At 32.5% G+C, this 16,881-nt stretch overlaps 2 protein-coding genes across 2 annotated transcripts; both read right to left on the reverse strand.

Moving 5' to 3' along the window:
• Positions 1 to 330: 330 nt before the first annotated feature.
• LOC132602088 (receptor kinase-like protein Xa21) lies at positions 331 to 4,294 on the reverse strand. The gene is made up of 3 exons (XM_060315107.1): positions 2,388 to 4,294; positions 1,099 to 1,463; positions 331 to 709 (listed from the first exon to the last, which is right to left on the reverse strand). The coding sequence occupies exons 1-2, from the start codon at positions 4,249 to 4,251 to the stop codon at positions 1,120 to 1,122; spliced, it is 2,208 nt and encodes a 735-aa protein (XP_060171090.1). The 5' UTR covers positions 4,252 to 4,294; the 3' UTR covers positions 331 to 709; positions 1,099 to 1,119.
• Positions 4,295 to 10,662: 6,368 nt separating this feature from the next.
• LOC132602089 (LRR receptor-like serine/threonine-protein kinase SIK1) lies at positions 10,663 to 16,254 on the reverse strand. Its single transcript, XM_060315108.1, has 2 exons — positions 15,466 to 16,254; positions 10,663 to 11,129 (listed from the first exon to the last, which is right to left on the reverse strand). The coding sequence occupies exons 1-2, from the start codon at positions 16,154 to 16,156 to the stop codon at positions 10,873 to 10,875; spliced, it is 948 nt and encodes a 315-aa protein (XP_060171091.1). The 5' UTR covers positions 16,157 to 16,254; the 3' UTR covers positions 10,663 to 10,872.
• Between the last annotated feature and the right edge of the window lie 627 nt (positions 16,255 to 16,881).

The raw sequence follows: 16,881 nt of genomic DNA on the forward strand, positions 1-16,881 counted from the left end.
ATGACAAGTCTCTGAATATTGCAGCCTTTGAGTTTCCAATATCTGGATGAGAGAGCTATTCAATAAGTTTGATTATAAACTTACCTCTAGAAGATCTTTGGTACACTTAAAGTTAACCTATTTGAATCCAAGTAAAAAATCTTTCTTAGAGATTCAATTTCCCAGCCAGACTTTGGAAAAGACGGACTATTATATGAAGAGTTAAGCCTTTATATTAGTTATGGGATTAATGGAGATATCTCTAGTTTGTTAGTTATGGGATTAATGGAAATATTGCTAATATAATGAACCATAAAGGGAGTGAAGCTTTTGTATTTGCAAAGTGTGATTATAGGAGTTCCCAAGTAATGATGATCGGGCGGGTTCAGTCTTTCAGTGTTTTCCACAATTAGGATCTACGTTATACATCAATTTCGAGTGAGTGAAAAATATGGATTGTATTTGGGCTTTCAATCTACAGTTGAGCTGTTTCATTGGGACAATTCCTTTCAACTTGGTAACCAAAAGAGCCAAGCTTGTAGTTCATCATCTTACACTGTTTTAGTACTCATCATATATATTAAAGTTATTTGACACACATACACTCAAAACTTGAAACTTGCACAAGAGAAAAGCACAAGAAATAAGAAAGTTCAATTCTCGGACCAAATATTCGTTGTCATCTCAATTGCGGTCACCAAATTTGCTAAAGCCGAAAAGGCCGCAGTACCTGTACAAAATTTTAAACGGGATCAAACTTGAGTTGGCACAGTCATGATAAGAACTCATAAGCACACGCAAAAATATACTAATAGTAAGAAGACTTGAGTTTTCCACTTCTCCAATATCTACGTAAGGTAAAGTTTTCAACAATTCATCTCAATTTCCACGGACAAAAATGTTGATCCTTCTTCTCCTTATAAAGTACTAGATTTATTTACTCGCTGATGAAGTTCTCCTCATACTCAAAAAGTAATTACAAGAATAGCCAACTCAATAGTAAGTTCCAAAACTTCAATGCTTTTCTTCTTTCTCGTTTTACCCTTTTCTTAGGACTTCCTGGAAAAGGATCATTTCTATCCATACGACATTAGAATGTGTAAAAAGTTGGATACTTACCGTTGCATAAACCCTGTTACATCATTTGCGAAGGAATTCATGCTTGATCTTCTTGATAATTGGAAGGACATCTTTCATATTCAGCCTCTCATTAGGAGATTCAACTGTGCAATTCAATGCCAACTCCAAAATAGAGGACACACAATGCAACTTCTTCTTAAAATCAGTCTCTTCAGGTTCCCATAAGGAGGCATCAATAATATCATGTGGTGCGACAGGTAGTGAATTACAAATCCAACTCCTCATACTCAAATTTTCGTGAAACATTTCATCATATGGCCTTCTCCTTGTGAAAGTTTCCATGAGCATAATGCCGTAGCTGTACACATCAGATCTTCGAGAAACCAATCCTACTAATCCATACTCTGATCCGATGTTATAAGAGTAATTAGTTTCTTGACGATCCAAATAAAGAAATGAAAATAATATCTATATATTTTCTAGGTACTAAAAATAGTTGAATCTACCTTGAATAGATAAAAACTTTAAAAACTGAAGGTATGATGGGAATGAAACAAGACTAAGGCAATCAATTGAAACGATGACTTCTGGCAGATTAAAGATGATATTATACAGATTCAATCTATGAGCTCACTTGGCCAATCACTTTCACACATACCTTAAGAGTAAGGTGACACTCCTGCTGACATGCTCGCTAACTTGGCTGACCAATGCAAAATAACTACCTTCTTCACCAAGGCTATAAATCTTCCTTTCAAGATTATATCCACATTGAAGAATGACGTAGTAGGCAAGCCTAACATTAGAATCCGAGTGAGGAGAGGCAATTTTATTTTTTATCCTAGACGAGTCTTCTCTGCTTGCTCTAAAAATCCTAGAATCTAGATATCTTTTTGTATGCTTCATTAATGAGGAGCAACCCTTTTTTTTTTCCTTTCTTCTTTTCTCTGGTAAGCTAGAGTGTAAGGATGAATTCCTCATTCCTAGTATTGTATATTTGTATTGCAGAGGTCAGGCATAGCCCCCCTCTATGTTCCTTTGGCTTATCTATTTAATCTCCTCTGGGAAAAATTTTGATTAAAAAAAAGATTGATACGATATGACCACAAGTTTCTTTTTCTTTATCTTAATAGATGCATGAATATAGAGTTTGACATAGTCATAATTTGATGTTTTCAATACCTTTTTTTTTTCATGCTTAACCTGTGATATGTTATATTTTCTTAAATTAAGCTATCCACTCAAGCTTTTACCCAATTCTAATGTGATACATAACATTAGAACCAGTAAACCAATATGCAATTATAAAAGGACGAAAAGAAATTTACCTGGTGCAATGTAGCCCATTGTAGCAAGTGTTTTAGTATGAGCAATAGATTCCCCTTCTCCCAATAACTTGACCAGGCCAAAGTCACTCACATGTCCAATCAGCGTTTCGTCTAGCAAGACGTTGCTAGGCTTCAAATCACTATGTACAACGACTGTGGCATAACCATGATGGAGATATTCCAAAGCAGATGCAACATCAATCATTATTTCTAATCTTTGGATCATATTCAAGAAGTAACCATCAGAATGTAACCACTGCTCAAGGCTTCCATTGGGCATGTACTCTAGAAGTAAAGCTTTAAAATCCAAGTTAGTACAACTGGTGATAACTTTGGTAAGATTCCTATGGCGAAGGTTGCGTAGAACTTCGCATTCAGAATCAAAACTCTTGAATGCACCTTCAATCTGTAAATTAAACACTTTGATTGCCCTAACCATCCCATTTGCAAAGATGCCCTTGTAAACAGAGCCATAACCTCCACAGCCTAGCAAGTTGCATTGGTCGAACCCTTGAGTTGCCCTTTCAACTTCAATGTATGAAATGCTTGCTAGTGTTGTTCTTGCAGGTAAGGATACGGCTTGAGTTGGAACATTTCTATTTCCACGTCTCCTTAACATAAACACGACAATTGAGCCAAGTACCATTAGTGCAGCTACCAATGCGACAATTATAATCAGAAGCAATTTGCTTCTCCTTGACTGGTGAAAAGACCTAGTCATACAAGGCCGGAAAAGAAAATTGCCGCACAACTCTTCATTTCCCATAAACGATTGAGAGGTGAAATTAAGAAAAGGTCCTTTACTTGGAATTTCACCTTCTAATCTATTGAATGATACATTGAAATCCTTCAGATATCGGAGTGACTCTAGTGATTTTGGAATCGTACCTGAAAGAATGTTGTTGGATAGATTCGCTGATTCCAAACTTATCATTTTCCCGAGTGACTCCGGAATAGATCCTTGTAACTCATTATAAGCCAAAGAAAGATAAACTAGATACTGCAAGTCTCCAACTGTGGAGGGAATACTTCCTGAAAGGTGATTCCTTGATAGATCTATGAATGTTATGTGATTCAGGTTACCGAAATCAGGAGGCAATGAACCAACCATAGAATTATTTGACAAGTCAAGATCCAAAAGATCTTTGAGGCTCCATAGACTCATGGGTACGTTAGTGAGCCTATTTGAATATAGATAAATCTTTCTCAAAGAGGTAATGTTACCGATGCAATACGGTATCTGACCCAAAATTTGATTAGATGACAAATTAACATAGCCCAACTCCGGCAATTTGCAAAGGCACTCCGGCAAGGGTCCACTTAACCTATTATCACTAAGCCTTAAACTTTGAAGATTATGTAAATTACATAATGCTCTTGGCACTGATCCCGTCAATTCATTGCCGAATAGGGACAAAGTGAATAAGTTACTTAAATTCCCAATTCCTAACGGTATTTGGCCCCTAATTTCACAATGATTTAAATAAAACCGTTCAAGAGAAGTGGAGAGATTACCAATGGAATCTGGAAGAACACCATTCAGAGGATTATCCCATAATGCTATACGTGTTAAAGATCTGCAGTTCACCAATGAAGTTAAGATACTCAGATGAGGAGACGATAAGTTATTATTGAACAAACCCAGAACTTCAAGTTGTCTCAAATTCCCCAACGAGTTAGGAATTTTGCCACTCAATTTGTTATGATCGAGATATAATTTCTTTAGATTTGAGGAATTGGAGATTGAGCTGGGTATAACTCCACCAATGTTGTTTGCACCGAGATTCAAAAGCTCTAGATTTGTCGACCAGTAGCCTGAAGCAGATGGAAGACAACCCGAAAGGTTATTTAATTCAAGTGACATCACTCTTAGCGTAGAGATGTTGAAGAGTTCTTCTGGTATGGAACCACTTAATGTATTAAAATGCATAAATAGTTTCTTCAATTTGTAAAGATTCCCAATCTCTCTAGGTATAACACCTGCCACATCATAGAGAATAAAAATATCCAGATTAATGATATATTTTTAATTTTACGGTTAATTACATTAAACGTCTGTAATATGATTCAGTTTCGAATACACACAATTATTTATGTGTTTAATTTTTATAGAATTTGAAAAAGAGAATATATATGTTTGTTGAAAATCTTTGTTCAGCCTTTGATTATAAAAGAAAATAGACATTATATTATATTATACTAAAAGTGGAAGCTCGTATCATCAAAGTTGGATTACCGTTTTGCCCCTGCTATAAATTAAAATGTAATAAAACATAAAACATCTAATATAATAAATATTAAATACTAATATTATCATTACATGAAGGCTCAATTATGTCCAGGAGCATTAAGTTATTTTTCGTAATGAATGAAATCCTAATTAAAAAGGATGAGTGAATACGAAGCTCATAAATCTTATTTTAATGCTCCACATTCACTTATCTAAACGTGTGCAAGGTAATTCCTAATTAAATAATACTTCCTCCGAATAAAAAAAAAAGAGTCCACTTAGCCATTTGCACATCCCGTAATAAAATACTAACTCCTAACCAAAAATAGATAATTTGATTAAACTACCCCTAATTAAATAGGCATTGGGATTTGATCATATAATACTTAATAGGGGTAAATATGAAAAAACAAGGTTAATTTTTTTTTTATTTGCTAAGTGGACTCTTTTTTTTATCCAAGAAAAAAGATTAAGTGGACTCTTTTTTTTATCCGGACGGAGTAATATTAAAGTGTGAGTGAAAATGAAGTTGAGCAGTTGTATTTTAATGCTCCCCATTCACTTCTCACGTTAAAATGCCATTGTAAAGTTGAATGATACTTTTCTCCTTCAAACAAACACAAATATAATTATAATCATAATAAATATTTGAAAAAACAACAAATGTGGAACATTCAGGCTTTTGGTTTTCCCAAGAATAATCTTAGCTTAAAGCAAATATATTTCCTCAGTAATGGATGACGATGGCAGGCTTTACATCATACTAGATGGCGTACAACCGTGCTGTATACGGGTCCAATACTTTAGATTAGAGTGTATCTATATGTATGTAGTTGTGTTTGAATATTATATATATATATATATATTATGTTCAAAACACGATTAATATAACATTGTAGTTTGTGCTTCGTATTTAAAACTTTATTATCTTAGTGTTTGCTACGAATACAAAGTTGACAAAAATTTATTAATACTTTTTAAAAGAGAAAACTTGTTTAAAAGGAAACTGTTTTCCTCTCTTTGAGATAAAACAATAGCAATATTTAAGCATCAGTTGATACTTTAAATTTTAACTCGATTAATTTAAAGGTGTAAAATATTCTATTGTTAATGTATGTAGTTGAACCTAAACAATACTTACTATTTTTTTTTATCAAATTTTGATTTGGATAATTCTAATTCAAATTATTAAATTAATTTTACATGTTTAAAACGAAACAAAGTAGAAATTTGATTTTTTATTTAAACGAAGAACTACTATTTTTAAATTTTTGGTAAATATTCTTGGTTTAGCTCATTTTACTTTTCATGTTGTCTTTTGCACTATTTTTTAAGAAAACGTCAATTAGAATTATAATTTGACTAATTTACCTTATTAATTATTTGATCTCCATTTAATATTATTTTTTCTTTTACGACATTAATCTCTTTTCACATTTATTAGAGTAAGAAAAAAAATGAAAAAGTAATTAAATTCTATCTTATTTTAAAATATGAATATTTTAAGTATATTTATTTTAGTAAACATAATAAATAAATGATATGGCGGAATAGCAAATACAACAGTGAAATATTTAGATTAGATCTCAGGCTAATATAAGAAAAGAAAGAAAATTGTATGATTTGGCTATTAACCTTTTGAAGAAAAGTAATAATATGGGGTCCATGTTTTTTGTTGTACAATAATTTTATTTGCTCCCACTAATGAGTTGATGCGCATGTGGCAATGAATCCACCATTATTGACTTAATGAGGATACTTTGGGAATTACATGAATATTGTTTGATTTTTTAATATGGGGTCCACTTTTTTTTTAATATTTCTTGGTGTTTTTAGTATAGGGGCCCATCTTATTTTTTTGGCCAAAGTTATAGATGGACCCCTGAACTTGTCCTGATTTTCCATCTAGACCCCACAACTGAAATGTTGACCATCTGAACCCCCGATCATAAGATAAACTGTGTCATTTGAACCCCCTCGTGCCAGCTGGCACACGTGTGAAGCTCGCTGCTTTAAACAGAGCGTGAGAGACCAATATTTTTCTTTTTTTGAATTTTTAATCATTAAAAATGAATTTTAACAAAAATTCTATTTTAAATCCATTTAAATAATTAAAAAAAAAAATGAAAAACCCAACCCATCCTCTCCGATAGCCCACTTCACCGCCACCACTGCCGCCCCCTCCTCCTCCACCGCCGTCGCCACTTTCTTTTTTTAAATTTTTAATCATTAAAAAATAATTTTAACAAAAACGCTATTTAAATAGATTTTGAAGCGGCGGCGGCGGTGAAGTGGGCTATCGGAGAGGTTGAGTTGGGTTTTTCAATTTTTTTTAATTATTTAAATAGATTTTAAAATAGAGTTTTTGTTAAAATTAAATTTTAATGATTAAAAATTTAAAAAAAGAAAGCGGCGGCGGCAGTGGCGGAGGTAGCGGCGGTAGTGGCGGTGGCAAGGTAGGCTATCAGAGAAGATGGGTTGGGTTTTTTAATTTTTTTTAATTATTTAAATAGATTTTAAAATATATTTTTTGTTAAAATTAATTTTTTTTGTTGACATGGCTTATTTAAAAAAAAAAAAAAAACAGGTAACATGACATGGCTCCATGTCACTGGTCTATTTTTCCATGTCACAGCAAGTGAGCTTCACGCGTGTGTCAAGCTGGCACGAGGGGTTCAAATGACACATTTTATCTTATGTTCGGGGGTTCAGATGGTCAACGTTTCCGTTGGGGGGTCTAGATGGAAAACCAGGACAAGTTCAGGGGTTCATCTATGACTTTGGCCTATTGTTTTTTTTTTTTTAAAGAGTGATTGACGGCGAGGCATGGGTAAACCCATGCTTATGCCCGTGCGCCAACACTTTGGATTATAGTGTATTATCACTTTGGGTAGTGATAATATATATATTTTATATTGCTAATAAATATGTATAAGTTTGCACTGTTTTCATGCATATATATATATATATATATGAATATATATACACACACACTATGTTCAAAACACGATTAATATAAGAAAAGAAAGGAAATTGTATAGTTTGGCTAGTTAACCTTTTGAAGAAAAGCAATAATATGGGGTCATATATACACACACACTATGTTCAAAACACGGTTAATATAAGAAAAGGAAGGAAATTGTATGGTTTGGCTATTTAACCTTTTGAAGAAAAGCAATAATATGAGGTCCATGTTTTTTTCTGTACAATAATTTCATTTGCTCCTACTAATGGTTGATACGCATGTGACAATGAATCCACCATTATTGACTTAATGGGGATACTTTGGGAATTACATGAATATTGTTTGATTTTTTAATATGGGGTGCACATTTTTTTTTTGTTGACATTGCTTTTTTTTTTTTTTAATATGGGATATATATATATATATATATATATATATATATATATATATATATTGCTTGATTTTTTTAATATGGGGTCCACGTTTTTTTCATGAGTTTGGAGATGGTGGGGTCCACTTTTTTTTCCTTTTTTTAAAAATATTGATTGGTGTTTTTAGTATGGGGCCCACCTTTTTTTTTTAGGGAGACGGACGACGAAGCATGTGTATAAACTCATGCTTCTATGTAGTAGTAATTTAGAGACCTTATAAATTGTAGTAATTAGAGCATTTATTATTCAAACTAAACTTAATCGTCCCTTCAATCCAAGGGAAACCATAATATACACAATTACGACCTGTTTGGAAAGCCACCAAGGTAATTGGAATTGGGTGTAATTACACCATTTGGCCAGTTTGTTTGACCAAGTACTTACACAGTTTGACATGTTTGTTTGACTAAGTAATTAGACAGTCAGGTGAAAATTAGGTGTAATTGAGAGGGTGTAATCACACTTTCCAATTCTCTCGGGGGTGGGGGTGAGGGGGGGGGGGGGGTTGAGAATTGAGTGTAATTACACGGGTTACTTTTTTGTTTGTTTCTTTTTTGTTTATTTTAATTTCTTTTGATTTTTAATTTATTTTTTATTTTTATTATTTTAATTTCTTTTTTATTTTTTAAATGTATTTTTCTTTTTATATTATTTATTTTTTATTTACTTTCTTCTCATTCCCAATCTTTACTTTTTGTGGTTCCATGTAATTACTCGTATTTTTTTTATTCATTTAGCATAACCGTGTCATTATTCTAATTCTTGAAACTACACCTCTTAATGTTGGAAAGAATAAGTCATTAACAAACTTGGCATATAACAAGTGACGTTATTAAAATAGAATTTCATTGTGAATGAGGTTATAGACTTATATTTTCCCTTTCTTTTGAATTATTTACTTAAGTTACGTTGGAACTTACTTATGTAATGTTGGAATTTGACATAAGAGTATTATGTTAAACTTTTTTCTTTTGGATTTTGAATTTAGGTTATGTTTTCATTTTTGAGTTATTTGCTTTCACATTACATGTTGTTTTTTCACTTACATTTAATGGATTTTTTGTGTCAAACATTTGAATAATGTTGTGGCATTATATTTATAAATATTATCTTTTTGTCAAACATCCAATCCATGACGTTCTCACAAAAAACGTCTTCTTTTAAGTTTTATAATTAATTAAAATTAAATACTGTTAATTTGAAAAATATATATCAATTATTTTTTACAATATTAGTTACAAATATATGATTATTAATTAATATTTTTTCAAGAAATAATGTATTATTACATGACTAATTTAATATCATTTAAAGGCAAATATTTTTTAAATATTAATTTTAAATTTTATAATTAATTTTGATCAAGCATGATCTTTTATAAATTATTCATTCAAAGCAGTACATGAACCAAAATCACACGAACCAATTTTCTTTTCGTATAAATTAAGAGAATTGAAAAGTTGCATTAAATAAGTTAATTGAGACTAGATTCATTTGACTAATTTAATACAAACCAGATTTATCTAATAAAGCACATTATTCTTACTGCTATAAAAGGCCAAGCAAGATGAAACTTCTCCTTCGTCACTACCCAAGAGGTGTTGCTTAAGTCTTGACTCTTAACGTTACTTTTGAATATTTTTAGACATTGCACTATGCACATATAGTTGGTGGATATGCTATACGCCCATACCAAGACCATAGAAGCATGGATATAAGAGGATGACATTAGGATGTTGGTGGAGCAAAGAATCTTGAACAAATTTTGTATTGACAATCGGTGTTCGATCATTCTAGCTTAATTATTGTGAAGATTATAAGATTGCTTTTAATGTAAATGATAGATGGAGTGAGATGTAGCAAGACACAGGAGGGTGAGGCGTTATCACACAAAAAATTTAACCCGCCCATCCTCCTGTCGTCTATAACAATTTTCTCTATTTTCATCGGCCCCTCCGTAATATTGATGTATCTTTTATTCTTGCACTTTGTTATTTAGCTAAAATAGATAGCTTTAAAAAGCATTCCTCTTTGATAGCAATATTTGGTATACTTTCTTTTGGTTCTGTTTTCCTATCAGAGTTTTTTGTGACGTAACAAAAACAAAATACATTTATAATATTGTATTTCTTCATGTCATGTTAGTATTTTTTTTATATTTCTATTATATTTTTAAAGTATTGATGAAGTTTGTAATGAAATATATCGTATTAATTCGACTTGATTATTTGGATTTAATTATATTTTATAACTCAATTTATTTCATAAAATATATATGTAGCGAAAAAATAGTTGTCTTTAAATAACAAATTTTCTAATGTCAATTTATGTTGCACGTGTCTCATAACTAATTTATTGAAATAAGTATTTTTTGTGCTGTTTTTCAATCAAAGGCGTGAGTGCAATTTTTCAACAAGAATATTTAACTCCTTTCTTAAATTTTATTTAAATATAAATACTTAAAAAGAATTAATTTATAATTTTAGTTTGTCTTTTAATACTTATATAATTATATACTTAGTTGCAAATGTATATCATATGGAGTAATATTTCGATAGTACAAATGGCGTAAGTGTTTTTAATACTTAGTTACAAATGTATATTATAGGGAGTAAAATTTGGATAGTACAAATGGGGTAAGTGTTTGATTTTAAATATATACGAAATTGAATCATATTACATGGGAGGTAGTGTAGTTAACCTTTAATTCTACTCTAACTTCTATGCAACCGCTAAGAAAGAGTATATATGGACTTAATAAGTTTATTTGATTTCTCAAATGTACCAGTACTGCATCAATATAGATAGATAACAGTGCAATCGATAATCAAGAACTTCCATAGATGATGCAAGACTAGCCTAGATTATCAAACAAAAACATTTTGCTTGAGAATTACCTATTAAATTATTGCGCGACAAAGCCAAATATTCAAGCTGTCTCAAATCCCCCAACGAATTCGGAATTTTGCCACTCAATTTGTTATCATAAAGATATAATGTCTTTAGATTTGAGGAGTTGGAGATTGAGCTAGGTATAACTCCACGTATGTTGTTTGCACCAAGATTCAAAAGCTGTAGATTCGCTCGCCAATGGTTTGGAGAAGATGAAAGACTACCTGAAAGGTTATTGAAAGCAAGTGTCATCTCTCTTAGCGTAGAGATATTGAAGAGCTCTTCCGGTATGGAACCACTAAATTTATTATATTGCATGAATAGTTCCTCCAATTTGTGAAGATTCCAATCTTTCTTAAATATAACACCCGCCACATCATAGAGAGCAAGAAGATTTAGATTAATGTTATATTTTAATTTTACGGTTAATTACATTAAACGTCTGTAATATGAATTCAGTTTGGAATACACTCCTTTTTGATGTATTTATATTTTATAAGATTTGAAAAAGAAAAAAAAAAAATATATATATATATATATATGTTTGTTGAAAATCTTTGTTCAGCCTTTGATTATAAAAAAAATAGACATTTATTGAAATATGTATCTTTTGTTCTCTTTCAACAAGAATATTTAACTTCTTTTTAAATTTTATAAAAATAAATACTTAAAAAGAATTAATTTATAATTTTAGTTTGTCTTTTAATACTTATATTATTATATACTTAGTTACAAATGTATCACATAGGGAGTAAAATTTTGATAGTACAGATGGTGTAAGTGTTTGATTTTAAATATATCCGAAACTGAATCATATTACACCATCAAAAATTGAATCATACTACATTCCCTTGCTACCTTTTACTTTACTTTTATATATATATATATATATATATATATATATATATATATATATATATATATATATATATATATTTCATTTTCATAATTTCTTTATTTTTATTTTGCAAATCAAGGGCTCCTCGCTCATCTATACAACAACAACATACCCAGTGAAATCTCAGGACCTTCACCCCAGTGGCGGAGCCAGGATTTCCGCCGAGGGGGTTCAAAATATAAAAAAATAAACATACGAAGAAGTCTAAGGGGATTCAACATCTACTATATATACATAAAAAATAACCTTAACCTTGTAAAAACAGTGTTTTTTTTTTCCGCCGAGGGGTTCGTATCTACTATATATACATAAAAAATAATCTTAATCTTGTAAAAATAGTATTTTTTTCGCTGAGGGGGTTCGTCCGAACCCCCTTGGCTATATGTGGCTCCACCACTGCTTCACTCATACATATAACATGTACTCCATCTGTTCAAATTTATGTGGCATAATTTGCCTTAACACGGAGTTTAAGAAAAAAAAAAAGACTATTGAAATTTATGGTCCAAAAGACTTAGATATTTGTGTCGATGTTAAATTATCTCATAAAGTTAAATTGTTTATAAATATAGAAATGTGACATTCTTTTTTGACAGACTAAAAAGAAAAATGTCCCACATAAATTGAGACATAGGGAGTATATAATAAGATTGCGCATGTGTTGCATTATTCTTTGTTATTCTTTATGATACTAGTAAAATACCACATCTAACGTTCAGCATCAAAACAATGTGATTACCTAAACAGTAATATATATATATATATATATATATATATATATATATATATATATATATAGAAGAAGAAGAAGAAGTGAAATAGCTAGATATGGGTTTATAAAGTAGATGATTACATGCGTTCAAGGTTCAATTTTGGAACAAAGCCAAAGAGAGCAGAAAATCAAGGAAAATGAGTTCTTGAAAAATAAGTGAATTTTAAATTTATTTTCTCATGTTCAGTTGGTTGGTGGAAATCATTTTTCAAAGAATATTCATACACCCCAACACCACCTCCACCCCACCACCCACCCACCACTCCCACTACCCACCTACCACACACCCACCCCACCACCTAGGGGTAGGAAAAAATTTCTCATTGTTTATAGAAGTTAAATAAAATATATGACCTAGAAAACAGAAAAGGGCCAAATATACCTCTGTACTATGAAAAAAGATTTAAACATACCCTCGTTATATTTTGGTCCCCTAACCCATTTTGCCTTTTCTATTTGTTTTTCTACCACTAAAATTTCTTTCCCCTCCACCACTATTTCCACCATTACTTTGTAAATAACTTATTCTTCCGAGGATCCTTTCGTTTCTTCTTCTCCTTTAACTCACCAACCTTTTTCTTCAACGTCTCACTAGGGAAATCACAAGACAACGTCTGAACTTGTCTATAAAATTGGCCCAATTTTCTTCGAACACCCAGCATGATTTATCGAGAAATTGAATCAATGAACAATGAGATAAGTTATCATCTGCCACAATTACGTAGATAGTGCATCTAGCATTTGAGGATAAGAGAATTTGCAGATCGAATATTAGGGTTTTTTATAAATATATTGTCGATGAATATGTTAAATCAAATAGATTTAGCAAACTTTTGACTTTCTTCCACAGTAATTAAACAGGAAGGACCATTTTCTCTGTGTTCTGGCAATTTTATACGTCTGTTCAAGAGTAACCTAGAATAGTGATTGTCAGTGTTCTATCAAATATTTAACAACCTTTGATTATTAAATTTTAGGGGCAATGGTGGTAAAGAAAAAGCAAATTTTAGTGGTGGAAGAACAAATAGAGAAAAGGGGCAAAATGGATTAGGAGAACTGAGACGTCATGTCACGTGGCATCCATCTCATCAAATGTCAGTGCCACGTAGGATTGGATGATCACCTTGGACAAATTTAACGGAGGAGGGGTATATTTATATGAATAGTATAATGATAGGGGTATATTGACCCAAGGTATAACGAGGGGTATATTTAAACGTTTTCTCGTAGTACAGGGGTATATTTGGCCCTTTCTAATTAGAAAATTTTGGGGGGAAGAGGGGCGGGGTGGAGGGGAGGGTAGGGGGCAGGGTGGTGGGTAAGAAAATATCTACCATTGTTTTTTATAAAAGTAAAATAAAATATATGAAATAGAAAATTCAAGATCTGTAGGGGGGGCGCATGGTGGGTGGGGGTGGTGGAGTAGTGGGTTGGTTTGTGGAGTTGGAGTGGTACACGGGTGGCAGGGTTGGGGTTGTGTGGGGTGGTGGTGGGTTTGTGGGGGTAGGTGAAGATGAGGTGCATTCGAGGGTGGTGGTTGGCGTGTTGGGGGTGAGTTCAAGGTGGGGAGGAAACAATTAATATGAAATGTCATTTGTGGGATCTGTTTCCCCTACTTCCATTAAGGAAGTCATTTTTTTCCTTATTTTCAAGGAACTTAATTTCTAAACAAAATATTTTTCAAAACTTTTGACCAATTGAACATGAGAAAATTAAAAAAATATTTTCCTCTATACCGAACACACTCATAGCCTTGGTTCAAGTTCATAGAATCTAAAAGAAAAAGTTATTCCACGTGAGATGAGTTTTAATATTGACATGGTCAATGATGAGTCATATAGCCGATTTCAACTAGTTTGGGACGTTGTGAGACTGAGTGGTTGTTGCAAAAGCTGGTCCTCCCATAGTGGTTATTTTGAACATATTTCTCATTTTTTTCTCGAAAACGTTTTTAGAAAATAAATCCAATAAAACATCATGTACACGTCCAATCGCCTACGTAGCATTGTAAATAGAGCAGGGCTGGCGCTATTATTATGAGTAGGGATGTGCATAAATACCAAAAATCAAAAAACCGGACCGAACCGAATTGAACTTCAAGAAACTGAAACTGAAAGAATCGAACCGAACTAGTTTGGTTCGGTGTTTGGTGTTCACCTTGAAAAAACAAAAACCGAAATAGCCGAATCGAACTTTGATGAAACCGAACCGAAAAAACAAAATTTATACATTACCCAAAAAAATTAAAACAGTCCAGACCCATTAATTTTAAGCCAAAAAAAAACCCAATTGTCATAAGCTCTCTTTTGCTTTTGTATCCCTAATTTTCCACTTCGGTTGAGAAAATCAAATATCCTTAACAAAAAAAAGGTGACTAGGATGTGTCTTTAGGATTAATGTATGTCTTTTATGTGTTTCCTTAATTATTCTTACTGTATGTATGTAACACCTAGTAATCCTATATTATGATTATGATTTTTTGTTCTTGTGTATCCTGTTTGTTTGATTTTGATTTTAATTTGTTAGTTTTATGTTTTGTTGCTTTTGAGAATATGAATTAGTGTAAATGGAATCGCTTCTAATATCATATCAAAAAAATCAAAACCGAACCGAACCAAACTTTAAAAAACCGAAACCGAAAGAACCGAACCGAACTAGTTTGGTTCGGTGTTCGGTGTTCGGTGTTCGGTGTCCACCTTCAAAAAACCGAAACCAAAATAGCCAAATCGAAATTTGATAAAACCGAACCGAAGAACTGAACACCCACCCCTAATTATGAGGGCAACATGATTTATTGAATTAAAATCAATAATTTTATATAGAATATAGAACACATGTTTATGAATACTAACACAAAGCATGCTAAAGGGAAATTGAGAAAAGTATGTACCTTGCAAGTGGTTTCCCCCAAGGTTTAATCTCTCAAGCCTCTCCAAGTTCACAATTTCTGGTGGAATGGTCCCATCAAAGTGATTGTATGACAATGACAAGTCATACAGATCTGTGCAGTTAGACAAACCTATTGGAATGTGACCACTCAATTGGTTGGAAATTATTAAAATGCTCTTGATTCTTCGAAGACGGTGGCATATATCTACTGGAAGACTCCCTGATAATTGATTATATGCGAGAGACAAAGTCTCCAATGAGGAAATGTTGAAAATGGAGAATGGAATAGAGCCAGTAAGCTGGTTACTGACTAAAATCAACTCCTTTAGATTCCGAAGGTTGCCAATATCTTTGGGAATCTCACCATATAGATGATTTCTGCTCACATCGAGAGAAACAAGAAATGAGAGGTTTCCCAAGTGTGGCGGAATGGTTCCAACAATGTCCATGTTGGATATATTTAGTGCTCTCACCCTACGGTGGCGAGAGGCGCAAGTGACTCCAATCCAATGGCAAATTGAAGCTTGAGAAGACCAATTTTGGGTTAAGGGATGAGAAGAGTTTAAAGTAAAGCTGGCTTTGACAGCAAGAAGAGCTGATTGATCAGTGCTTATGTTTTTGCTAATGCATGTATCTAAGAAGTAGAGTTGCAAGACTACTACTGAAAGAAAGAAAGAGTATGCTCTCTCCATGTGTACAAGTGATTGGTATAGTAGTATTAGAATTTGTGTAGATTAAATAAGGAATAAAATATTCACTATAAATAGGGATAAAAGGTTGTTAAGCAATGAGTACCATATTATCAAGGAAAGAGGGCTATTGGGGCCAAAGCAGTGCCGTACAAGAGGGGTTGTAAATTTTCCAGAGGGATGACTTGACTTAAAAGTCTTCTGAAAGTATGCCCCAATCACGGCGTTAGATTCCATGGAGTCTATAACATCTTCTTTTCTTATTTTCCTTTTATGTGTGACCCGACCGTCCGTCTTTGACATATCATAAAGCTTTTCTCATGTTGTCCAATAGCATACTCATCTTGGTCCACAAAATAAATATCACTTTGATTATTTAAATTATAACAGAAGAAACACATAGCGATGTTAAAAATCAAGATGAAAAACTACTAACCAAGTTTGATCAAGAAGAGCACACTGACACTTGCAGCTTGGGTTCGAGTTGAAGCACTTACCTGAGAATGATTTGATGAGAGGCAGAAACCCAAACCCAAATTCATTTTCGGGTCCTTTTTCCACATTTATCAGCTTATCTTTTTTTAGTCTCGGAGATAATTATAAGTTGATTGTATGACTTTAAAGTCAATGGGAATTATTTCTCTTTTTATGGGGTAGTAAGTCTTGTGATGCTGAGGTATTATGACGTGGGGCTGACACGGAAAGACACTTGGCATCTCAAATGAAGT

The sequence above is a fragment of the Lycium barbarum genome, chromosome 7, assembly GCF_019175385.1.
Source record: "Lycium barbarum isolate Lr01 chromosome 7, ASM1917538v2, whole genome shotgun sequence".
NCBI lineage: Eukaryota > Viridiplantae > Streptophyta > Magnoliopsida > Solanales > Solanaceae > Lycium > Lycium barbarum.

Coding starts and splice junctions, on each gene's coding strand:
- LOC132602089 (XM_060315108.1), bottom strand. CDS start 16,156: ATGGAGAGAGCATACTCTTTCTTTCTTTCAGTAGTAGTCTTGCAACTC. Junction 11,130..15,465: donor TGGGGGAAACCACTTGCAAG/GTACATACTTTT, acceptor ATAACCTTTCAG/GTAGTCTTTCATCTTCTCCA.
- LOC132602088 (XM_060315107.1), bottom strand. CDS start 4,251: ATGTCACTTGAATTAAATAACCTTTCGGGTTGTCTTCCATCTGCTTCA. Junction 1,464..2,387: donor AATGGGCTACATTGCACCAG/GTAAATTTCTTT, acceptor ACATCGGATCAG/AGTATGGATTAGTAGGATTG.